This window comes from Teleopsis dalmanni, chromosome 1 (assembly GCF_002237135.1).
Source record: "Teleopsis dalmanni isolate 2A chromosome 1, ASM223713v2, whole genome shotgun sequence".
NCBI lineage: Eukaryota > Metazoa > Arthropoda > Insecta > Diptera > Diopsidae > Teleopsis > Teleopsis dalmanni.
Genome location: NC_051846.1, coordinates 164,587,790 through 164,612,475, shown reverse-complemented (window position 1 = coordinate 164,612,475; position 24,686 = coordinate 164,587,790). Strand labels below are relative to the sequence as shown.

The window sequence follows — 24,686 nt, the reverse complement described above, 5'->3', positions numbered from 1 at the left end:
CAGATTATATTGTTGAATGCTTAATCCAAACTGTGGAATTTATTTACATTGAATTTTTGGTGAAGCTTTTTAAGTAATTTTATTGAATTTGAAAATAAAAAATTCATAAAACATAAAAAATTGGAGCTTTATGTTTATATATACATATAGTCTTTATATATAAAAGAAATTAGTAACACTTTATATTATAATACAGATATTTTCTCTTATTCATGTCATATGTCTTATTATTATTTGTTGAATTATATATATTATATACTTTACACTATATTTAATATCACAATTAGTGGACGCTAATTGGCATTAATTAATTGGCATTAATTAATTGGCATATTTTTATTTCCGAATATAATTCAACAATTATTGTTTTAAAAAAATTTTATTTTTAAAAATACTAAAAATATTTGCTTATTTTTTTTTTTTGTTTTTGAAATTTGCTTTTTAATATGATTCGCTGTCACACATTCTCATTTTATTATGTTGCAGCTGTTTTGAGCTTGTGCACTTAAGCACTTATACTCTTTTTTGACTCGAGGTTTCTTTAAAATCCCTTTTTTACACCTTGACTAGATTATTGCTTATCACTTCATCAGACTAAGCAATAATTGACCTCAGATCTGCATACCTCCTCGAGGAGTCTGTAACGATTCTGAGATTTCATTTTAGTTAGTGTTAAAATTCTGAAATTAATAAATAATAAATATATTCACAAATTTTTCAATAATTTTTCGATTTATGTAACGGATTATGAAATAAAATGTATTTATTACGAGAAATTATAAATTTTCTGTTTGATTTTATTAAAAGTAACCCGCACGATTATCACACTGGACTTTTCAAATACGTACATACATTATTGTCCAGCATATGCTTACATGGAATCTGTGTGGATTTTATATGGTAAATGTAATAAAACTCTACAAGCTTGTCGAGAAAATGTTATGTTTCTATTTAACTTAACAAATATGCAGGAATAGGTGCTACTTTTTATACAAAATCCTTATTAGAAAATTTCTAAAAAGTTTTATTGGTCTAATTGTGAACATAATATAAATATATTGTCGATTTTGTTATTTATATAATTCGATTATTTTTATACAAAATCTAGTAAGATTATGTTTCATTTAAGAAAGTGTCAAGAATCTTTGATTAATATTTGTTAATTTTTAAATAATAAACAATTATTAAATTATCAATTATTTTAAAAAAAAATTAATATCTGTTATTTATTAAAATTAAAGTTTAACAAATCTTTTATTTTAATTAATTATGTTTTTCAATATTAATTGAATATTTGTGAAATCGCTGAACTTTTCAAATAATGGAAATAATTCCAACAAAAAGAGGAAAGTGATGAATTTGTTAGAATTACAAAATTTTTGTGTTCAAAAATAATTTTTATTTCCTCATAAACATAGCTCGGAGCTCAAGTGTCAAAATATTAACAAATCAGCTGTTTGCTATTTTACTAGTTTTTCATCGCGTTCATCAATTACGGCGTTAAAATTTTGGGTTAATTGTTTATATATAACAATAAACAATTTTCTTAAATTCTAAGCAACGTTTTAACACAATTATTGTAATTATATTACGAAAAAATTTTATATTTTTCATTTGCCAAAGATAGTTTTAGTGTTGTTACACTCGCGGTATTCTACTACGAATTAATTAGTATTAATTATTATATATAAATGCTAACAAATAAACAAATATTCGACATAAAGCAACCTCAATTTGATTTAAATACAAAAATTATTTGTTTATCAAACGACGTAATACATTCGAAGTAGCCCACCCACACGTATGTCAAAAATATTTTGCATATGTGCATGTGCATTAAAAATAACTGCAATTTCATTTAATTTTCAGCAAAAACATTAGATGTTAACAGTTTTGATACGTAATTTCGTCGTTGCACGACATCATCTTACTTACAAAGAACCTGTAAGTAAACGTTTGTTTCATTTTACAGGAAGGCGGGAAGCTCAACCACAATTATCACCCTACGATGTGAGTAGAATTATATGTGTGTATAAATATGTGTATAAATTTTTAATAAAACCGTCACCTTATAGGTAAATTTACTATTACGTGAACATGAGTACACGCACAATTTCCAAGAGGACAACACTATCCGCAGTTACGAATCAAATCAACTCAGCTCGAATAGTCCGTGTGAAGATACGCGCACTGAGGCCAGTTTTATACATAAAAATGCATTTATATGTGGCATTTTCGATGGTCATGCAGGACCTTCGTGTTCACAAGTCGTCTCTAAACGCTTATTAAGATATATAGCTGCTTCAGTTGTTGACCGCGATGTATTAAGAGACCAAATTGCCAAAGGATGTACAAGCCAATCGTTTTTACGCTGCCACAATGATAAGGTAAGATTTTATATTTCAATCTTCCATTTAAAATTAAAATAATTATATATATGTGTGTACTTATAGGTGGACTTCGTAAAAGATATAAAGGATATATATGAAAATAGTTTTAGTAGTTTTATAGCAACAATATCTAGTCAAGAAGCAGAAAGTCGAGCTGCAGCGATTGAAAATGCATTTGTATCTTTAGATAATGACCTCTCCGAAGAGGCGCTTAAGCAGCGTAATATGCTCACAATGTCAGTCGCTATGTCGGGTATATAAAATATAAATTAACTGTATATTTAAGGTATTAATATATTTCTCGATGTAGGTGCCGTGGCATGTGTTGCATATATTGAAAATTTGGATTTACATGTAGCCAGCGTGGGCGATTGTTCAGCAGTACTTGGTGTACAATCTGCTGAAACCGGTCAATGGCATGCCAAAAAACTCAATAATGAACACAATGTAGATAATATACAAGAAGTTACAAGAATACTTGGTGAACATCCTGCAGAAGAAAAAGACACTGTAATACGCAATGACCGTTTACTAAGTCAACTAGCGCCTTTACGTGCACTTGGCGACTTCCGTTATAAGTGGTCACATGAAATTATGGATAAATATGTCATACCCACCTTTGGACCAAATGTTGTGCCACCAAATTATTATACCCCACCTTATCTTTCAGGTCGTCCTGAAGTCATGCATCACGTACTTACGCCAAATGATAAATTTTTAGTTATTGCCAGCGATGGTCTCTTTGATTTTCTCTCGCCATCGCAAATTGTTACATTAGTAGGTGATCATTTGGCTTCCAAAAAGTATCTTGAACCAATGAAATTACCACCTGGCGATGTTAAATTGGGTGAGGTTTCAGACATATTGGGGAAAAGAAAGTTAGTATAATACAATTTTTAAATTTTTTATTTGTTATATACGTATATTTCTTTTTTTGTGTAGGGCTGGCCGTGCACGTAAACCATTGGATCAAAACTCTGCTACACATCTTATACGTAATGCTTTAGGTAGTACGGATTATGGTATCGAATTCTCAAAGATATCATATTACTTGTCTTTACCACAAGATGTGGTGCGTTTGTATCGTGATGATATAACTGTGACGGTTATATACTTTAACACTGATTTTATTGCCAATTCAACTGTAAAAACTTAAACTGATTTATATTGAGAAATTTATATTTAAAATTTTATAATTCAGACAACATACGAGTTCCAATGTAAATAATTTCATAAATTATTTAATGTGCAATTTTATAGCCTTTCACTTTTTTGTGACCAATTCGTAAATAATGCGATTTTTGTTTGCTAAGCAGTTTTTGTTATTGTTTTTGTATAAAAAAGAAATAATTATTAATAATTAAAAATGTCAAAATTAAAAAAAAAATCAAAATTATTTTTAATAACAGCATTGAATGTATTACTAAAGATTTATAGTTTTTCTGGTACAAATATTTTATTATTTATTTAAATATATATTCTAAAAACTACAGATGTATGCAAATTTGTAATATTAACTATACTAAGATCTGAAAAAGTTTGAAATGAAATAATGCAATAATGGTTTAAGTAACGTAAGGGTCTCGTTGACGTTTCAATGCAGATGGCCATTATTATCAAACTCTGAAGGCAGATTTCCTGTATGGGGATGCAAAAGCATTAATAATATTATTAATAATATTGGTTTGTATAAATCAGAGAAGAGCTTAAAAAAGAACAAAGACTTTTACTTTTAAGAAAATATTATCTCATCAAGATAAGATAAGAGATCTTTGCTATAAAAATTTATCATTCAGATGCCAACAGATAATGGCCATAAAAGTGTTGTACATAACAAACAAGAGGGTTAACATAATAATGAACAATGCCTTAAGATTATTGTAACCTGTTTTATACTTATTTATCACAATTGGTTGGTAACTTTCGTGTACCTCAATTAGCGATTTTTCGTCGTTTTGCTACCACATTCCTCGCAAGGACCCTAGTATAGAAGAGTAGAGACCAAATTCATCCCACCGAATTTAGGTAATTTAATAGGTCTTTCGTGATCACCAATGAACAGTCTGTTAAACTATCAAAGAAGTATTTTGCTAAGAACCTATATTTTCTGGACGCCAAATCTGGGCATATACAGAGAAAATGTATTATGGTTTTTTTCTCCTGCGGGTTTTCACAACTTCTGCAGTGAGTGTTATGGGGAATGCGCAGTTTCTCTGCGTGAGTTCCTACACACCAATCATCAGTAAGAACAATTACATCCTTCAATTATTATTCTTCCCCTGAGTGTAAGTCTGTGCCCTGTTATAAAATTTCTATAAAATTCTTGAGTCAGATTTTTGTGATTTGCTTCTCCTTTAAATATTAAAACTGATTTAATGAAATCAATTATTGGATTCATATTCTGTTTGTGTTTATATTTTAGTTTTAAAAATAATACTAAAATCTAAATCGGCTGCTAACCGAATAAAACTATAGTTTGAAACATGTTTATCTATTTGGAACTCGTTAAAAAAACTAACGAGTTTTTTACAATAAATTATTTTACACTAAATTATGAAACTATTTATTGCTTAAATGACCAAAATTTTTATAAATAATTCTGTTTTTGACATGGGCTAATTGATCAATTGTTAAATAATACACTTATAATAATATAATATATAATAATAATTTAATTTGTTACTAAATCTGGTTACTAAAATAATGTTTTTTATATATATTAAATGATTAAATGATTGTTTAATATTTTTTAATATTTTATATTCTATATTTTGGCTCTTCTTGAGAATATAGAATTAATTTAAAAAAAAGGTGACCTGTAGTTGGATTAATATATACATAAAAAAACATTAATAATAAATAATGTTTTATTAACACCAATATTTCGACTGTATTCTATAATCTTAGTCATCTTCAGGACTATAGAATAAAGTCCAAATATTGGTGTAAATAAAAATTTTTAGAAACTAAAGACGTGTGCGAGTTAGGCTAAGTTGCGTTCTAAATAAGGGAAATTCTAAGTTGTGCCGATAATGTAGTTATGTGTCGATACTTAGCATATTTTCGAGGTGGCTAAGTCGAGACTAAATCGCCAGGGCTGCCATTTTAGTATTTTCATAAGATAATATTTTCATATGTGAATTTAAATGAATATATGAATATAGAAATTTTTAATAAAAAAAAATTTTATTAAAACGTTTTGTTTTATTTGTATTAAAAAAAAATTAATCATCATTATTAGAAAACTTTTAACCGAAAACTTGATCACTTTGTGCATATATTTATCATTATTTAATGACCATTTGCAATAAATTTTGTAAATCTCTGTACAGAGGCGTCGCTAGGCGTCAGCGATGTCGGCGACCGCCGACGGCCTCGCGCCCACAGGGGCCTCGCGAAAAGTTACCGACTGTGGATTCTAAGCACTTAGTAAATATTTTGAACAATTTGGTTTGATGATGGCATTAACCTATTCAAATATTTCCGAATGTTTATATAGTAACCAGATTCATGTTCACAGTTCCAGTCAGTATAGCTTCGACGGAAAGAAGCTTTTCAAATTTAAAATTGATTAAGACGTACTATATAATTATGATGATCCAAGAGAGACTATCTCCATTCGAAATTCTATAAACTGAAGCGAAAATAGCAGCTGGAACAAATTATGATATAATTTAAAAAAAAAATTAAGTGAAGCTAAAAGTAAAAGATTAGCAATAAAACTTTCAATCATGCTTTGTCATATTAGTGAATGTAACTTATTTAGTTTTACAACTGGGTTATAAAGGGGGCCTCGCAATTCTAATGTCGCCGACGTCCAGAGTTGGTCTAGCTCCGCCACTGTATCTGTATTTAGAACGCAATTTAGCCTAACTCTCACACGTGCTAAGTCAATTAATTCTCTCTCAAAGTTTATACAAAAGCCCAAAACAAAGGACATAATACTAATGAAATATTTAAAAAATAATTAATACAATTAAAATAATAATAATAAATAAATAAATACTAAAAAAATAATATATAATCATAATATTAATAATATATTCACAATATATTGGTCTCGCCCGTGTGAATCGTGGAGTAACATTAGCATGACTTTCTCAGTATTACGTTCCCAGATTAGGTTCTATACGTATGAAAGAATATAGAAATCATACAACAAATAATGCCTCTACAAACAGAATAGTATTGAAATTTAATAATTATAAATAAAAATATAATTAATTAATTTAAGTATTCTCCAGTTAATTTATGATTTAGTTTTAATATAAACACAGCAAGTGAATTTGTTAATAAAACTTTCACAGCAAAGTAACAAAACTCCAGAAAAATGTGCGAACCTAAAAGTCAAGTACGTCTTTAGGTTAGCTGTTTAAGAAGCGCTGGCAGGATACGCGTTCCTGGTACTTGCTCTCTCAAAAAATTATTTACGAATAATTAAGCAAAATAATTATTTCCAAGACCAGGGATGATGGGTATTTGACAATACTCGAAACTGTATGGTCATCCACTACAATAAATAAATAAATTACGACAATTTCTCTTTATTTTGCTATATACATATGTATGTATGTATATAGCAGATGTAATAAGAATTACATCAGGGCTTTCAACCTTCTTTTGAGGTAAATCTTAAGGGTCATGTTAACCATACGATCAAATGAACGTCCGTCACTAAATTTATTGATACTTCTAATGTCCTGAATTTATAATAATTTATTTAATTAAATGTAGTTTTTAATATAAGATAAAATATGCATTTTGTGTTGGATGATCATTTGATTACTTATGTAGCATGGCGCCAAAACTTTTCTATTCCCGCCTTGTTAATATATACAAGGAGCGTTCGAAAAAAAGGTAAGTGAGTTTGGCAAATAGTAAGAAGCGTTCGAAAAAAGTACAAACAGCTCAATCAACTATTTAGACCGTGCGCGAGTTCGAGTAAATTTAAGTAAAATAAATTGAAATTGTCTAGGGATTTTTTGCACTGCACTTATGTGAATATTTATTTATTGCACTTATTTATTAAATTTGGTTAAAAGTTTTCAAATTTATTTATTATTTATCGCTGCCATACCGACATAATTTACTATTTCCCTCAATTTACTCGAAATTGCACATGGCCTTATCGCTTTTCTTATGCCGAGTGATCTTTTTTGCTTTTGTCGCTTCTATAAAAAATAAATAATAAAAAATTTTACTAGAAGCGGACAATTTTAATTCAGGATATTTTTTAAGGTTCCTTATAAAGTAATATAAAAAATAAAAAAAAAGTTAATTGCATATTTATATAAGTAGAATAGTTTTAAATTCCAATTTTTCCACTTTCACAAGCGATCTAGGGTACATGTCCATATTTATTTATGCTAAATTGTTGCAAATATCGGATGAAAATAATTAAATTGAAATTTGTGTTTTTATTTTAGACTAGAATATGATATTTTATTCTCATAACAAATTATTTAGAACTTTTTAAAAAAAGTACATCTTAATATTGTTATTGGCAATATTTGTTTCAAAAACATTAGCTTAAATAGTAAAATAGATTTTTTATTTACATGTGAGCTCAACTGAATTTTATAGTGATTAAATACAATTTTTACTATTATAAAACTCACTTAGTTGTTAGATTTTAATCATTTTAAAATATTTTTTTTATCTAACTTTATATAATTAATTAAATTAATAGATTTAAATATTAAAATAAAAAATTTGTATATTAAATTTTCAGTACACTTGAGCACTTTTACTCTCTATTAACACTGCTAAGTTTCTTCATAACCCCTCTCCACGCCTACTGGATTATTGTTTATCACTTCATCTGACTAAGCAATAATTGATCTCAGATCTGCATACCTACCCGAGGAGCCATTCTAAAATTTAATAACGCGGTGTTGGTAAGCCTGTCTGTTTTCGTAAATAGTTGTACTTTCTTGAGGTGTCTGAGAATGTCATTTGCCCTAATGTACCATGGCACTTTGAAAAGTTTTCTCAGAACCCAGCTTTGCGCAATTTGCAGCTGGCAAATAGTAGTGTTTGAGGCCTTACTAAACGCTACACACCTATATAGAAGTGTCGGTCTAATTACATTTTAAATATTTACTTGATATATAATTTAAATATTTTTTAACATTTTTCATTTAATTTAAGAATAAATATAATTAAAATAAAAATCTTTATACATGTTTAATATTTTAAATTACAACAAACTATATTATGTACACTATTTACATATATGTGAAATGAATTATTTTAAAAACAAATTAAAATATTTTAAATCACTAACAGCTCGTTTTGAACATTTCCACATAACAGTGGGTTGAAATCTAGGTTAACTGAAAGCAGTTCTAACCTGCTTGATAAGCTAGCAAATCTTTTTATTTTTACAATGTTTAAAACTTAATTCTATACACATTATTTTTGTTTTAGTTTGAAAATGTTATATCATACAATTAAATACATTATTTTATAAATAACTATGCTAATTATTTATTTCTATATTTTTTCTCTTCGTGCTTTAGTACGCAATTTAAAAATTCGACTTGAATTGCAGTGATTCTATCTTTGGAAAAATGTTGTATTTTCTTTTTAAGAAAATCAAAAAATAAATCTAATTCTTCGTTGGTTTCATTTTGTTGGTGATCTTTTGCGGATAACGATGATGATGTTTCCTCTTCATTCATTGTAGTACTAATTGTCGCATTAGTTATTTGTTTAATTGAACTGCTTGAATTTATTTCACTTAAACATTTAAAATCTGCAGTTCGAATTTTTGTTGGACTTATATTATTGGATAACATATTGCTGTTGTCATTACTGCTAGCACGCAACGTGTGTACATTCATAGAATCTATGCAAAAATCATGCGCATCCACATACTGAGAAGTGCTCGCTGTTTCATTATGACCACCAATTATTGTTTCACAATCCATCGATGCATTACCTGACTCTTCGTATAAACAAACTTCTTCATAGCTAGGTTCCATAGCGGCTGTAACACAATCATCATCAACTAGCGGATCCGTTTTAACAATTTCAACAGCAAAATCATTTTGATTTAATTTTAAATGACCCATATTATTATCGCTGTGTATATGTTCTAGAACTTTAGTATCATGTTCATCATAGGTCATCAGTATACCATCTAAAACAATTTTAGTGTTATCGGCATTTTCAGTCGATGAATGCGTTGTGGTTTGCAGCATTCCACATTTATTAATATAATTTTGTTGACGATTTACTTTTAATTTAGGCTGATAAATTGTAGATAAAAACTGCAATTCTGTAGCATATCTCCACTTAGAGAAATCATTACCGCCGTTTTGTTTTCGCAGCCTGTACTGATGATATGTATCACGTAAATTTTTCCATTTCCTACGACATTCCTCCACTGTATATTTAGCTACAAAATATTAATTTATTTATTAGGTTCATTCAAAATTACATATAATATACCTCCCAATTGATTTGCAATTTTTGTCCAACCTGTAAGTATATCACTACGTCGCCTTTGATAGGGATCCAATTTGTAATTGTACAACGCTGGATTTTCCCGCACCAATCGTATTAACGTTAATGTATCGTCAGTGGAGGACGAACTTTTTTGATATCGTTTACGTTCTGTTGTTATATCCATTCCAAATTAGTTTTAATAGTAATTTATTTCAAATACAGTTACTTACTAGCGCTAATCATAACTTGAAATGTAATGTAAATTTAAAAAGTTATGTACTCGACACTCGATGCAACTAACTCGTTCAGTTTCTTTATCGCTGCTATTTACTTTTTACTTCTAACCGTTTTTTGAAATTTTTGTGAAAAAAATTTAATTTAAATTCATATGTTTATGCACTGAGGCTCAGAAAATTTAAAAAAGTATTTTATTTTTATTATAACAACTTAAATTTATACAGAACTATTAAACGATACAAATATTTAATAAAATATAAAGAACAGAGCAAATTCGTCTGATAAATGTGGTGATGCCACCTTAAAAATTTTAAGAAGTTATTAATTTAGTTTAGAAAATTGATGTTACATTTGTTATTAACTATTAGCCATACTCTATTCTGATATATACGCGATTTAAAATTATATAGTTATCATTTAAAAAAATATGTTGAGTACTTCTGCTAGAATTTTGATAAAAATAATAGAAATGGAATGTTTAAATACGACAACATATAATACTACGTCTGCTTCCGTTATGAGTGCGTATATAATAGGTCTGTTCTATGAGCTACTAATAGTAAAACTCAAGTAAGACACAAATAAAGTATAAACTGAAAGCTTAACACAAATAAAGTGCCAAATTATGCTATTTACACAGATTTTCATGGAACATCTTTGTGTAAAATCTAGTGAGAACACCAGTGCCGCGCAAAATAAACAACACAAAAATTTCAATTCAAAGTAAAACAGCTGATTCACACATCAACACAAATTTTACTTGAAATAAAATGTACGAGTAAAGTCTGTGTAGCATTTACAAATTTTGACAGCGATGTTATGCTTTCTCATATGCTCTCATTTACTAGAACAAATTTGTGTTCTACTACAAATAGCTCGTGGAATAGACCTAGTATTATGTGTTTTTATTCATAATTATTTACTGAAAAATATCTTGTCTTCACTTCGCACTTATCAAAACATTACATTTGCATAATATATGAATACAATGAACAATTAAATAAATTTTAAATAATCACGAAAAATTGTATTTTTAAAAAATTTTGTAGATGTATGCTTTAAGTGAAAAATTTGAGATTTTTAATTTATTAATATATATTAGCATATTGAAGATATAGCGTAGTACATTACGGTAATATTAATGCAAATCATAGTTTTTGCTAACATATTTCCCTGTAATATGTAGGTACTTAAGATTAATTTTCCAAGTTTTTATCAAACATTAAATTTATAAGTTATTGTAAATATTCAAAAATATTAAAATGAATTTCAATTATATCACTTAATTTCGAATAGTATTAAATTACAACAATAAATTTCAATATTATTTATATATTTATTATTATAATTATATACAAAATTTCACATTTTGACATCGTAATACGTGAGTTCTCAACCACATGCGTTGCCAACACTCCATATGTAATGACAGTTGATTTATATTTAATATAATAATAAACAATATCTGGCAACTCTATACTTTATTAGTTGTGTAGACGCCGCATTAAGACCGAATTTTTGAGAAAAATTTAATGTTTTTGTTAAATAAAATACTATTTGTTTAAAAATGTCTGTTCCGCCACAAACGACGGGTCTTGAAGAAGTAAATATTCCAGGACAAGCATATCTGCGAGATGCCTTAACATCATGTACTGATCCATTAAAAGCTATAGAGAATTTTCAGGTGTGTGGCGATTTGTAAACAAAACAAAATACGATGAAAATATAATAAATAATATATTTAATACTTTATTCGAATAAAATTAATATTTCTGAATGTAAATTATATATGAACCAAATCACATTGTTATATGAAACTTAATTGTATTCCAGCTGGAAAATGGTGTGCTCTTGCCTTCATTACGGCCCATGCTGCCTCTGCTTGATTTACACGGCGTACGTCGTTTGGAATTTCATAATTCATTACTTGAGGTAATATTGTAAAATACTAAAAACAGTTGATTTGTTTATAGATATTTATTTGTTATTAGGAACTTCGAGAAAAGTTAATTGCCTACATCAATGAATTGGGACAGAAGGATCCACGCGAACGTGATAAAAAATTGAAGGAACTGCTTGTGAAAAGTTTTCCAGTAGTGCATGTCAAACCTTTGCGACCAGTTGTAATGGCAATTCTACGCAATACACCACATATTGATGATAAATATTTACGTATTTTGGTACGCGATCGTGAATTGTACAGTGACACAGACACAGAAGTGAAACGTCAAATATGGCGCGATAATCAGTCATTGTTTGGTGATGAAGTTTCACCATTGTTGTCACAATATATACGCGAGAAAGAACATATATTGTTTGATCATACCAATTTAACTAATTTGTTCTTTCATCCAACACCAAAAGTCAGACGAACTGGTGAGGTAGTGCAAAAGTTAGCCAATATGATTGGTACCAGTGTTAAATTATACGATATGGTGTTGCAATTCTTACGTACGCTGTTTTTACGTACACGAAATGTACATTATTGTACGTTACGTGCTGAACTGCTTATGGCATTGCATGATTTGGAAGTGCAAGAAATCATATCTGTTGATCCTTGTCATAAATTTACTTGGTGCTTAGATGCTTGCATACGTGAGAAAAATGTGGACATAAAACGCTCACGTGAGTTGCAGGGCTTTTTAGACAACATCAAACGTGGACAAGAACAAGTAATTATATTATATATTGTATATTTTATATATTAATAAGTTTAACTATAATGTTAGGTACTTGGTGATTTATCTATGACTTTATGCGATCCATATGCAATTAATTTTTTGGCAACCTCTGCTATAAAAATTCTGCAACATTTGATTAATAATGAGAGTCTTGCACGTGAAAACACAATATTAATATTACTATTACGTATGTTGGCGCTGGGTTTAAGTGCTTGGATAATGATTGATTCACAGGATTTCAAAGAGCCAAAACTTGATAGTCAAGTTGTCAGCAAATTTTTGCCTGCATTAATGTCATTAATGGTCGACGATCAGTGCCGAAGTTTACATTTAAAATTACCACCAGATGAACGTGAATCTGCTTTAACAACTATCGAACATTCTGGTCCTGCACCTGATGCTGTCGAGGCTTATATACAAGAAAGTTCCGTAGCCAGTATCTTAGCTATGTATTATACATTACATGCAGCACGTCAAAAGGATCGTGTTGGCTTGTTGCGTGTTTTGTCAATTTTATCTTCTTGCAAAGATGAACGTGCAATGGAGGATCCTTTCCTACACTCTTTGGTAAGTTTCAAATAAAGTTTTAGTAATATATAAATGTTGAATTCAATATTTAAAATAGATCGCTTTGTTAATACCGATGTCAGAAGAGTTCTCTACTGAGGATTTCTGTACAACACTTTTTGATGGATTTCTTCTGGCTGGTCCACCACGTGACAATGTTACTCGTCATATGCTTAAACTGATATGGTAGTTATTTATTATTAAAACTTATATTCTTATTTTTTTATCAAAACTAATGAATTTCGTTATTAGGTATATACATAATAAATTACCCGTCGGCCGTTTAACGACTTCTATGAAGTCCATACAACCACAACCAAGTCAAAATGAAAATGTACACAAATTGTTCGACGCATTACAGGAACGCGTTGGTAGTACAATACAGGAGGGTCCCTTGCCGGAGCCAATGGAACCTGAATTTGATTCTCCACTCAAAAGTGTGCCTACGCCAGGACCACACTATTAATCCTTATAAAACTGTCTTCCAAATTCTTTGAAAATTTTCAAGCTACACTAAATAAAATAAAAATAAATTATTTGGATTTTAGTATAAATTTTGTGGATTCCTTATGAAATGTCTTTTCTGACTTATTTATGACAATAGCGTTTTTAATTTCTTTTTTGTGTTTGCGTATTTCATTTCCCTAAAATCATGTAAATAAAACATTTTCTATTTGTTACATTTTATTTTATTAATTAAAATAATTATATAAATAATAAAAAAAATATAAATATTACTTATATACAATCTTTTTTGTAACAATTTTGTTTTTATAAATTTAATATTATATACGAATACTTAAAATATTGTAAAATTAATAATAAAGATCGACAACTACAATTAAACGGAAACGTCTTAAAAACTAATGCCGGCTATGGAATCCTTATGCACAAACCTTTCTTCTAATTAGTAAAGTTACTGCAAATACTAACTTTAGTTTGAGACTAGATCATGCGTGTTACTGTTCCGCCTCTCTGCAAAATTGTTTTCACTCGATTTCCTCATTACATTATGCTTTAAAGTTTGATACAATTCTTGGTACTCGAGATATAGACGTTGGCATTTGGGGTCATGCTTCATTAAATTTAATATGCTTTCAAGAAGTGAATGCTTTGGAACATTCTGAAAAAGGTAAATTTTTATAGAAATATTTTTTATATTAGTCTTTTATTATTTCAAATAAGAGCTTTAAAATTTTGTGCTTTATAATTATTATTTATTCACTTTTATTACACAAAATATTCAATTACTTTCAAATTCAAAAAATCATTATCAAATTAATTAAATAAATAAATCAAATAAAACGAAAATAAAATTAATTTTAATATTTGTTTTGAGAGAACAAATGTCTTGTCTATAAAACTAAATTAGAGACTAGAATTAAATAACAATGGAAATTGTCTCCTTGTTAATATAACAGATCATTTATCAAACAGTTTAGAATAAAAAAGGAGGTATTGGTTGAGAGCAACTGTATAGTGAGAGATTATTGGTTTTTAATGACATTAAAATTTAGACAACATTAAAGTTTTTTGATATTAAATAAAAAAAGTGCTGTTATAGCGCATTAATAAAATTTTTAATTGAAATTGATGTAATAGATTTACATATCTACGCAGTCACGCCAAGAAGTGAGTGCTTATTACTGAATTATTACATAATATTAATATAATGTATATAATAATATATATATTTATTAGTTATTATTATGAGCATAGTAAATAAACTCAATGTCTTAACAAAATTCTAATATTTATAATATGTAAAAAATAAAACAAAAAATTAAAATAATAATAAATAAATAAATAAATAATTTAATAAAATAATTAAAACAATTAAAAAATAATTTACAAATAAAAAGAATAAAATAATATATCAAAAAAAAAAAAAATAAATAAAATATTTAAAAAAATATAATAAAAAAAAATAATAAAAAACAAGAATAAAATACAAAGAAGCACAAATAAATAAAAGAAAATTATTAAAAGTATACAAAAAATAAAATTATTAAGAAGTATAAAACAAATAAAATAATATATAAAATTATTTTTTATATTTTATTTTATTTATCGACGTTTTGGAAATTATATTACTAACCATTGGTTATATAATTAAATTATAAATTAAAATAACAAAAAAAATATGCATATATATAAAAAGCTATAAATATTTAAAAGCAAAATTGCTTACCAATATTTTATGCTCAGTTGTTGGATGTTTTGCCCAAAAGGCACGACTAAATGGTCCAAGCAAGTCATTCAACAATATCCTTAGACGATTTTCATTGTTACTTAAGAGCAAATGATATGCAAGCATCAAATACCAATGGCGCAGTTCTTCTGGCGAATTTATTGCCTCACACAATTTAATTTGATTTTCAATAAAACAAACCTTGGCGCTAGGCTGCCAAATATGTGCATTACTGCAAGAAAAGATAAGAATATTTGATTAATATATGTGTCAATAATTAAAATAAAAATAAACTTTACAAATCAATCGCATTTCCCATCGCTGCGAAGCTGCTAGTTGATGCTTGTATCGATGTAAGCGGGTAAGAGATATAGTTTTTGTTAAATTCTCTAGGAATGGTTGTCTGAAATCCATGACGCATAATAGGATCCTTTGTGTTCAACACAAGCCACGATTGCATTTTTTGTGAATATGAGTATGAGTTACCATTCCCGAATAACAGCATAGGTATACCATGTTCGGTAATATGAAATTGTGTTATTTTACCAAACTTGCTACATACTTCTGCGCATGTTGTTGCTAATACTACAGATTCATTTTCAATATCCCAGATGCGTAATATGCCAGTATCAGTTACAACACCAACTAATTTGCCATTTGGACACTGTTAGCATTATAGTAAAAAATTTTGTTATTAATTTATTAAGAGTATACATATAATTTTACTTACAAAAGCGCATTGTGTAGCTGCTGTGGATAAAGTTATTATAGGAAATACTGAAATTCCTGTGGGCATAGATAATAACCGCATTGTACCATCCAAACTACAAAGCATTACATACTTGGAACAAAAATTCAAATTCATAACGGGCGAACCTAGAATCATATACATATTAAAAAATTTTTCATATTACAGATACTTTATTACTACTTAAAAAAAAATATACTTCAAACCTTTTTATACGTACCCACAAATATTTCCCATAATACTTTTCCCAGTTTAACTGCGTAGGCGGTGACTTTGCATAAAAATCCAGTGGCTGTTTGTGTATGACCATTACGCACATGTACGCGATGATCCAGGACAGTCTTTTGAAATTCTACAGTTGAGTTTGCTGTAATTTGTAGCTTTGGGGCAGCACTGGAAGCTTGGTTCATTGGAGCTGGTAATAATGTTGGTCCTTCTGGAGTTGCGGTTTTTTTGGAAACATTAGGGAACGTTTGTACCACGTTTTTACACGTTTGTAGAGGTAAAATCCTTGAAATATTATAATTTTTTGTCAGTCGTGGATCCAAACTACTGTAATGGTATTATATTTTTTAAATTCATTTAAATTTATTTGATTATTAAATTCCAGTACCCTTCATCATTCTCTACGGGTGGCGGTGTTGCATTTGTTATTTTTTCATTAATATTAATGAAATCGTTTTCAAGTGAATTGTTACTAGTCTTGAGCATGTCAACATCCATGGTCATTGACTGTGATGAGCTCTGTAGTTGTGGCGTTGAATCAATTTTACTTAAATAAATATTTTGAAATTAATAATAAAAGCATTGTTTTGTCTTTTAAATAAATTATTTACCACATATCATGATTAACAGGTATAAATATCGGCGTTATACGTCTTTTACCATCGGCAGTAATTGTTTCTGTTTGTTTTTTAATGGGTGTTGTATGGCTTGATGAACTATTCGGTTGTATGACAGATGTATTGGAGAAGCCATTAACGGCTGGCAGTGAAGTTGTTGTGTCAAAAATACTACTTTGATTCGGTACTGTGAATGTTGGCAGTGTTGGAGCTTTTATTTTTACACGTGATGAGTTAAACAGGTCAGGATTTTCAATTAACATATCAACATTGCAATTCCCACCATTTTCAAAATGAACTGCCTTACCATAAATACGTTTATATAGAGAATTCTAAAATAAAATAAAATTTATAACATTTTATTTAATCAAAATATTGCTCAGGTAAACCTTATTCTCTTCAGATAATGGTTCCCCTAACTCAACTTCAGAAAATTGTAAACAAGCAATTGTACCATCACCACTGCAAGCCATCAGTACACATTTTTCTGGACCCCAAGACAAATCTAAAATACTGTCGTTAAATAATTCATGCACAACAATTAAAGGACGCTGTAGCGCTGTCATCCAAACCGATAATGAACGGTCGCGTGAACCTACAGCTAAACAGCAATATTGCTGTGATTTATTGCATTTTGTTGCTTCCCGTTTTAGTATCGAGTTATTAAATCGTACGCAGGTAACTGCTTTGCGATGTCCAACGAAATCTTTATCACATTTCCAACCTTCTCGCTCTATTATTTGTGCAGTAGGGCCACCACCATTCATCGCATGTGCAGAAACCAGATACTGACCATCTGGTGACCATGAAAGACGTAGTATATGTGTTGTGCCGCCACATTCTTCGAAAGGCTCTTTAATTGTTTTACTGCATGTCCAGTCATGTGTATTCCATATTTTAACACTGCGATCATCACTCTGCGAAGCAATATATTTACTTATCGGATCCCATGCAACACCTTTCACAAGACCGGTATGACCTTTAAGATTAGCTACCATAGCTGGTAAGGCGTGTACATCCCAAATGATAATGGAGTTGTCTACGCTACAGCTAGCAAGCCAACGGTCATGCGGGGACCATGCCAAATCAAGCACATCGCCAGAATGTCCACGCAGTGTGAAAGCGCATTTCCACGTTTCAACGTTTTTATGCATGCCACCACTGTCAAAACCGCCGCTGGAGCCCTAATAGTAAATATTTATAAATATATATAAATTATAGTGTATTTTTTAGAATTTTTTATCACCATTGATCTGCGCCATATCATGACAAGTTTGTCGTCTGAACCAGACGCAAGCAATTGTCCATTTTGTGACCAGCGTACACAGTTGACACATGCTAAATGATTATCCATTTGACACAAAATCTTGGGTACGCTATTATCCAGTTCGATTTTTTCCGAGAGTACAGGCAAAAGATTCCATATCACGACACGGCCGGAATCCATGCCTTGCCCGCCAGTTGCAAATTTTTGGCATTCTTGATGAATATCCACAGAAAATATTGGTTTATCTTAAATATTAATGCATAAATTAAATTACATTGTGAAAAATAAAAATTCTAAAAATAGGCGGCATTTTCTCTTTACCGTCATGATGCACCCAGTTCGGTTTTAGTATTTTCATTAATTTTAATTTATTTCCACACACTTAACAAAATCGCCAATATTTTACAACAATTTATTGGTAACTTGTAAAAACAATAGTTTCTTCTAAGAAAATTAAAATTTAATAATAAATAGAGACATATTAATTAACTTTTAAAAACGTGATGTTAGAGGACAATGCAAAAATGTTTATTTTTTGTGCCAAAAGTCGCCGCCGCACATTTTTTTTTTGCAAAAAGAGTTGCCATGTGTCATTATTTTCTTATGCAAAAAGTAGTATGAATTGTTAAAATATTAGTAGTATATGATTAACTGAATAATAACTGCTGATATTATCTATTATTGGCATATATTGATTATAATCTATAAATGTTTGTATATGAAAAGATATCTTTATTAAAAATGTTATAAATACTTACACTTATAATCAAATCTATAGCTTGGGTTTACTTATGGCATTTTCGATTGGTAAATCTAGATCAACTCTCGATCTGTTTTTCAATCGTACATTTTAAGGCTGTGTGCGAGTTTGAATAAATTGATGGTTAATTGAGGGAAATAGTAAATTATGTCGGTACGGCAGCGAATGTAGGTATTTACCAGAATTTCGTGTAGGGTAAATTAAATAAAAATTAGTTAAATTAAATGTTACCATTGTGAAGTGTTTCTAAAAAATAAAAAAAAATTTAATTCATAAAAAATTTTTAAATAGAAAAGAGTAATTTAAGTTACCCATAATTAGAAATGAATGCTAAGTGATTTCCACCTAAACTACGATATAAAAAGAAAATATTAAATATATTTGGCTCTTTTTCAAAGATAGAAATGCAATTTGGAAGCGTTAAGGAGTCATACAATTAAGAGATCTCTGCCATTCGGATTTTTCTGTCTATTTCGATATTTTTGCTGTTATTCGTTATCATCTGGAAGCAATGCAAATGTTTGCAATTAATATGGTAATTAAATTGTTGGAGAGGTATAGTGAAACAACCAGTACACTGGGTAAATTTGTTGTTGAATTTGGACTCAAAAAGAACTCTGGTGGTCCATATATTCAATTATATTTTTAATGGATATTAAAAACTGTTGCAGTAATATAATAGAAAAAAGGTATAGCGTTCCTTTGAATAGCACGAGTATTATTAATCCGTTGGCTTAGTGGAAGCCTAAAAAATATGTAGCGTTAAATTTTTTGATTTTACACAATTTTTTTTTATGCAGATAGGAGGTTTAAAAATGCCTGACGAATTGTTATTATGTTGTCACAAAAGTGGTATGTCCGTTTTGTCGAACTAAAAACATTCCCCCTCGAGTGCCAGACAGTTTCTACCCATCTAACTTTATCAGAAATACTTTAGGGTAGGGTCCCTGTGTTGGTTATTCATTAAAAAATGTGTTTTCGTTAGTTTGTGTTCAGGCTTCGCTTAGATTTACCTGATGTTTAACCCTTTTTTGAAATTAGTCATTTTTGAGATCATATTTTTTCCCATTGAGTTTGATAGTAACGATTCGGTCTATGGCGGTCTACTTTTCTTTAGATAGCATAGTATTCGTTATGATATCTTCGATATTTATTACACACAGTCAGATTTTGTGTATGTTTGGGAGTAAAATAAATTGGTAAATATTTATGAACTTCTCTTGTGAACGGTCGAAAGTTACAGAACTATAATGCTTTTTTGAGGACTCAGAAATAATATTTACAACCTTATGAATTCCTTAAACAAAAGAAACTACTGAAAGTGATATATGAATATTTTGAATCGGCATAAAAATAATATAGCTGAATTTAGGTTCTCTAAAATGTAAGGGGTTAGCTGTTTTATTTATATCTTTTTATTGTTATTATTTTAAAGTGTTTTTCTCACATTTTTAAAACATTTTTTTTTGATATATATGGTAGCTTTTTGATACTTCTATTAATGTATCTGGAAATAGTCTGAAATCGCCATTAAAACCTTTTTCATAATACAAATTCCTTTAAAGGTCAGAAATGGAAAGTGGCGAGTTTTATTGAAATTTTTAACACGGTTTGTAATCAGATGATAAAAAGAATCATTCAAGAATTGCAAAGTGATGCAATCGGATTTAAGTATATGGAGGATTTGTTAAGTAGAGCAGTATTGGAAATTTAATGCCGTAAGTCATTTAATGCAATATAGTGTATTTTCACTTATATATAATTAGATAATATATACATAATTTAATTCTTCTACCTATATATTACAGACAATAAGAATTATTTTTAAACATTCTATGTGATTAAGAAAGTTAATTAATTTCGGAACTATATAAATCAGTTTTGGATTTATTTGTGCTTCTAACCAATTTAAGTTTCAATATCTGAACCAGTATTTTTTCGTCGATTTACTATAGCTTTATTGGCATTGTTTTATTTAAAATATATTTAAATGCCTCGTTGATAAGTACTATTTATATATTTCCATTTCGATGTGTTGCACTTTGATAAATTGAAGATCATTAATAACTTCCTTTATGACTGATCGCAAATTTAAAGACGTTACAATAATTCATTCTTAGGAATATGCAAATTGTTGACCTATAGTCATATATTTTATTCTGATGCTCTATAAAAAGTTGGAAAAAGTTACTTTTTCTTGCTTACAGTAATTAACTATATATAAAATACCTTATTAATATTTATAAATATATAATATAAGGGTATTATAAGTAATATCCTTGATATATATTTATAATTATTACTTAGAAACGGCAATGGGAACGACAATATTAAAACATACTACAGACATTGCTTTAACATATAAAAAGAAAGTAACATATATAGCAGTTTAGAATACAATGTAATAGCTTTTTAATGATATTTACTATTGACCTAAGGCTTATGGATATATCTGCAATTAAAGTCGTAAAACCATGGTATCAGAATGATACCGTCTTCCGTTGGCTGGATAACAAAAACTATGAAATCGGTGTGGAATGCAACAAGTTGGTCGAAAACTTTGTGAGCAACGTAAGTTCAAATTATGTGGGTTTCTATATGAAGTATGTATGTATGTATAAGTATGTATGAATGTACGTATATATGTATGTACATAGATATATTGTATCTATGATAAAAACTGAAAAAAAGTGCAAATATGTATTTTGCTTTGAGTGCTTGAAGTACTTGATGTTGTGTGTCTACTCGGTGTCGTAATGAAATTCAAAATTCATTAGATTGTGCAACGTAAACACGCTGAGTGGAAACAGAAAATGCAGTCAAATAACGCAAATAGGACATCATCTGGTGACGAAGATGTTAAATATAGTGGAATGGATGGTGGAGATGATGCTGAATTTGATGCTACTGCCATGGATAATATGGTTGGGAAAAAACGCATTTTCATTGAGCAAATATTTCACTTAGAACAACTTGGCGAATTAACGCTCCGGGATATAATGAAGGAATCCATTTCAATGGTGTTAGTGTTAAGTGAAAGACAAATTTTGCAACTTTTGCGATTTATATATGTAAGGATATTCCAATTAACTGATACCTTCTAAAAAAGTTGTTGTAATTATTGTGTTAGTTGAATCAAGAAAACTTGATTTAAAATTATTATAAAGATCTTAAATATATGACTTGATTAAATACTATGGGCAACCTGATAAGTGATTTTTTTTACTGAAGAGTTCACTAAATTTGCTATGCTTATGTTGAAGACCATTTTAGCTTTAATTTCATTCTTCGAGTAAAATTTTTTTCCAGGAGCATCATTTCCGTTCAGGTAATCAACGTAATCAACGCTGTACTTTATCAGAAGCATTGATTTGTAACATACAATCTCCAACTATTTCTATTTCTAGCAATATAACGTAATTCATTTGCCGGTCTGATTTGTAATCGTACTTCTCCAGGTGTTACATAGTCTTCCTCTGTGTCTCTTGCCTTGAGGGCCAATTACATTTCCGACATTTGACTTGTTTGTTGATATCTTCTTGATTTGTTTAATGAAGTACTTCCATATTTGAAATATTACATGGCCACAAAATTCTCAAAATATTACGCTAGTATCTGTTGGTAAAACTTTAGAGCTTTTTTTTGTATTTAACTGTTGACCAACCAACTCTCTAATCCATATAATAGAACGGTTTTTACACAGATATTGTAAACATGGATTTTTGTTTGGAGAGATATTTCATTTAAATTTCTTGTGTTATGGTGTAATATATTGTTAAAAGCTATTTCTGTCTTCGCCAAATGACGCTAGTTTTAGCGAATCCTTTTCCCAAATATATGGATCAGCAGTTTAAAAAAAATGATTAAATAACTTATAATAATGATTCATTAATTATTTGAATATTTCGTTCACAGTCATTTGAGACGGTTACAACTGGATTAATGACTCTGTTAATGTGTTTGGCAATCCATTTGTATTATCAGAAAAAATTACGTGAAGAAATCAATGAAACTTATCCTGACGGAAATATTGCAGACATCACAATAACCCAAATGCAGCAATTGAAATATCTCGACATGGTTGTGAATGAAGCATTGCGGCTCTTGACAACAGTTCCCATGAATATGCGAAATGTGGCCTCCGATTTTACATTGCATAAACCTGCTAAACACAATAGGGGTGCAATAACAGCGTATGTTATGTGCCGAAGAATACATGGTTTGTATTAGATGTTTTCAATATGCAACGTGATGAAGCCCTTTGGGGACCGAATGTAAAAAAAATTTGATCCTGAACATTTTGCCGATTCAAAGTCTAAACGGCCTTTTTCATACCTTTTTCCAAGGGTATACGTACTTGGCTTGGTAAGTAGATAAAGTCTCAGACTAACAAGAAAAAAAAACAATATCTTAATTAATTTAATTTTTTTTCATTTTTTTGTTTAATTGTGGTTCAGGTTGACGTTACAGTTTGTTACTGACAAAGATTTTTCTTGTGAAATTATTTTCTTATTTCGAATTCCAATGCTCGGGAACAAAACTTGAAGATTTACGTTTTATTGAGGGCATTTCATTGAAATTTAAGGACAATCACAAAATTAACTTTCAAATAAGAAAAAAACGTTGAATAATTAATGCAATCAAATCTAATGGAAGATTTGTTATTATTTTTAATCATTTGAAATGTTAAAGGCGGTTAGAGATTTAATTAAATTAATTGAAATTGATGTCAATAACACAAGCTATTTATCTTTACCTATTCATCATTATGAAATTATCATTATTACTTGTATTTATTAGTCTGCATTGAGATTCACAAAAATTGATTATATTTTTAATTATTTTTAAAGATAAAAATATTCTGTATAAATTGTTGGGCACATATTCGGAAGATAATGTAATGGATTTTTTATATTAATTTAAATCTAATATAAGATATTTTTTCACACAAATATTTGCAATGAATTTGATTTAATTAAAAAAATTTATTTGTTATTAAAATGCAAGATTTTATGTAGTGCTATATAAGAAAGTTTCAACAGTTTCTTTCAAGCCCTGTTGTGGGCATACAATACACACATGAGTGCATCGAAAAGGTTGGGAACGATATTCCATATAACAAGGTATGAGTTTTATGTTACATGGGCGTACCAAGCATGTAACATATCCTCAAAAACTTTATTTTGTTTTACCTAAGTTCAATAATATAATTTATTTTATAATAAGTTATAATAATATAGTTTATTTTGCCTTAAATATTTTACTCTACAATGAGTTCTTCGAAAATAACTATTAAAAGAGACAATCTTCTTAACTGTCAATTAAGACGCCCATGTTATGTAGAGTGTCATGGGCCCGGGCACGTCATAATCAAAATTTCGTTGCTTTCATGCAATTTCATAAATTGAGAATGAGAGAAAAAAGAAATGTCGGTTTAAATTCGGCCATGAGAGCCGAGGCTATCTATTCCTTGTCACTTAGTCAAAACAGTGTTGTATTACATGAATACAACATATATATTTCCTTAAACATTTAGGCACAACAAAATAGG

At 29.1% G+C, this 24,686-nt stretch overlaps 4 protein-coding genes across 6 annotated transcripts; 2 read left to right on the top strand and 2 right to left on the bottom strand.

The window, feature by feature from the left end:
- The first annotated feature begins 1,251 nt into the window (after window positions 1–1,251).
- Window positions 1,252–3,718, top strand: LOC119669838 (pyruvate dehydrogenase [acetyl-transferring]-phosphatase 1, mitochondrial). Of its 2 annotated transcripts, none has more exons than XM_038079869.1 (6): window positions 1,252–1,350; window positions 1,977–2,010; window positions 2,076–2,387; window positions 2,454–2,643; window positions 2,701–3,268; window positions 3,333–3,718. In XM_038079869.1, exons 1-6 carry the CDS (start codon window positions 1,322–1,324, stop codon window positions 3,544–3,546), a joined length of 1,347 nt encoding a protein of 448 aa, XP_037935797.1. In that variant the 5' UTR covers window positions 1,252–1,321; the 3' UTR covers window positions 3,547–3,718. The 2 variants fall into 2 exon arrangements, with proteins under 2 accessions (XP_037935797.1, XP_037935796.1); XM_038079868.1 differs by lacking the exon at window positions 1,252–1,350 and adding an exon at window positions 1,581–1,801 and having other exon boundaries at window positions 1,870–2,010; window positions 3,333–3,717.
- Window positions 3,719–8,835: 5,117 nt separating this feature from the next.
- On the bottom strand, window positions 8,836–10,230 carry LOC119669839. Of its 2 annotated transcripts, XM_038079871.1 has the most exons (3): window positions 10,073–10,230; window positions 9,846–10,010; window positions 8,836–9,792 (listed from the first exon to the last, which is right to left on the bottom strand). In XM_038079871.1, exons 1-3 carry the CDS (start codon window positions 10,083–10,085, stop codon window positions 8,876–8,878), a joined length of 1,095 nt encoding a protein of 364 aa, XP_037935799.1. In that variant the 5' UTR covers window positions 10,086–10,230; the 3' UTR covers window positions 8,836–8,875. The 2 variants fall into 2 exon arrangements, with proteins under 2 accessions (XP_037935799.1, XP_037935798.1); XM_038079870.1 differs by lacking the exon at window positions 10,073–10,230 and having other exon boundaries at window positions 9,846–10,066.
- A 1,327-nt stretch (window positions 10,231–11,557) lies between these two features.
- LOC119669837 (negative elongation factor B) lies at window positions 11,558–13,972 on the top strand. The gene is made up of 6 exons (XM_038079867.1): window positions 11,558–11,763; window positions 11,913–12,011; window positions 12,071–12,751; window positions 12,809–13,327; window positions 13,386–13,513; window positions 13,580–13,972. The coding sequence occupies exons 1-6, from the start codon at window positions 11,647–11,649 to the stop codon at window positions 13,791–13,793; spliced, it is 1,758 nt and encodes a 585-aa protein (XP_037935795.1). The 5' UTR covers window positions 11,558–11,646; the 3' UTR covers window positions 13,794–13,972.
- Window positions 13,973–14,096: 124 nt separating this feature from the next.
- Window positions 14,097–18,825, bottom strand: LOC119669836 (protein HIRA homolog). The gene is made up of 10 exons (XM_038079866.1): window positions 18,697–18,825; window positions 18,355–18,620; window positions 17,498–18,292; window positions 17,103–17,440; window positions 16,880–17,038; window positions 16,487–16,818; window positions 16,249–16,394; window positions 15,818–16,182; window positions 15,519–15,750; window positions 14,097–14,450 (listed from the first exon to the last, which is right to left on the bottom strand). The coding sequence occupies exons 1-10, from the start codon at window positions 18,731–18,733 to the stop codon at window positions 14,262–14,264; spliced, it is 2,859 nt and encodes a 952-aa protein (XP_037935794.1). The 5' UTR covers window positions 18,734–18,825; the 3' UTR covers window positions 14,097–14,261.
- Window positions 18,826–24,686: the final 5,861 nt, after the last annotated feature.

Bases quoted from the DNA above. Each gene is read 5' to 3' on its own strand.
- LOC119669838 (XM_038079868.1), top strand. From the start codon at position 1,882: ATGTTAACAGTTTTGATACGTAATTTCGTCGTTGCACGACATCATCTT. The intron at 2,011-2,075 runs GTGAGTAGAATT...GTCACCTTATAG, and splicing joins CACAATTATCACCCTACGAT to GTAAATTTACTATTACGTGA. The intron at 3,269-3,332 runs GTTAGTATAATA...TTTTTTGTGTAG, and splicing joins GACATATTGGGGAAAAGAAA to GGCTGGCCGTGCACGTAAAC.
- LOC119669836 (XM_038079866.1), bottom strand. From the start codon at position 18,733: ATGAAAATACTAAAACCGAACTGGGTGCATCATGACG. The intron at 18,621-18,696 runs GTAAAGAGAAAA...TTAATATTTAAG, and splicing joins GAACTGGGTGCATCATGACG to ATAAACCAATATTTTCTGTG. The intron at 18,293-18,354 runs GTGATAAAAAAT...ATTTACTATTAG, and splicing joins TGATATGGCGCAGATCAATG to GGCTCCAGCGGCGGTTTTGA.
- LOC119669837 (XM_038079867.1), top strand. From the start codon at position 11,647: ATGTCTGTTCCGCCACAAACGACGGGTCTTGAAGAAGTAAATATTCCA. The intron at 12,012-12,070 runs GTAATATTGTAA...ATTTGTTATTAG, and splicing joins TTCATAATTCATTACTTGAG to GAACTTCGAGAAAAGTTAAT. The intron at 13,328-13,385 runs GTAAGTTTCAAA...TATTTAAAATAG, and splicing joins ATCCTTTCCTACACTCTTTG to ATCGCTTTGTTAATACCGAT.
- LOC119669839 (XM_038079870.1), bottom strand. From the start codon at position 10,026: ATGGATATAACAACAGAACGTAAACGATATCAAAAAAGTTCGTCCTCC. The intron at 9,793-9,845 runs GTATATTATATG...AATATTTTGTAG, and splicing joins AATTGCAAATCAATTGGGAG to CTAAATATACAGTGGAGGAA.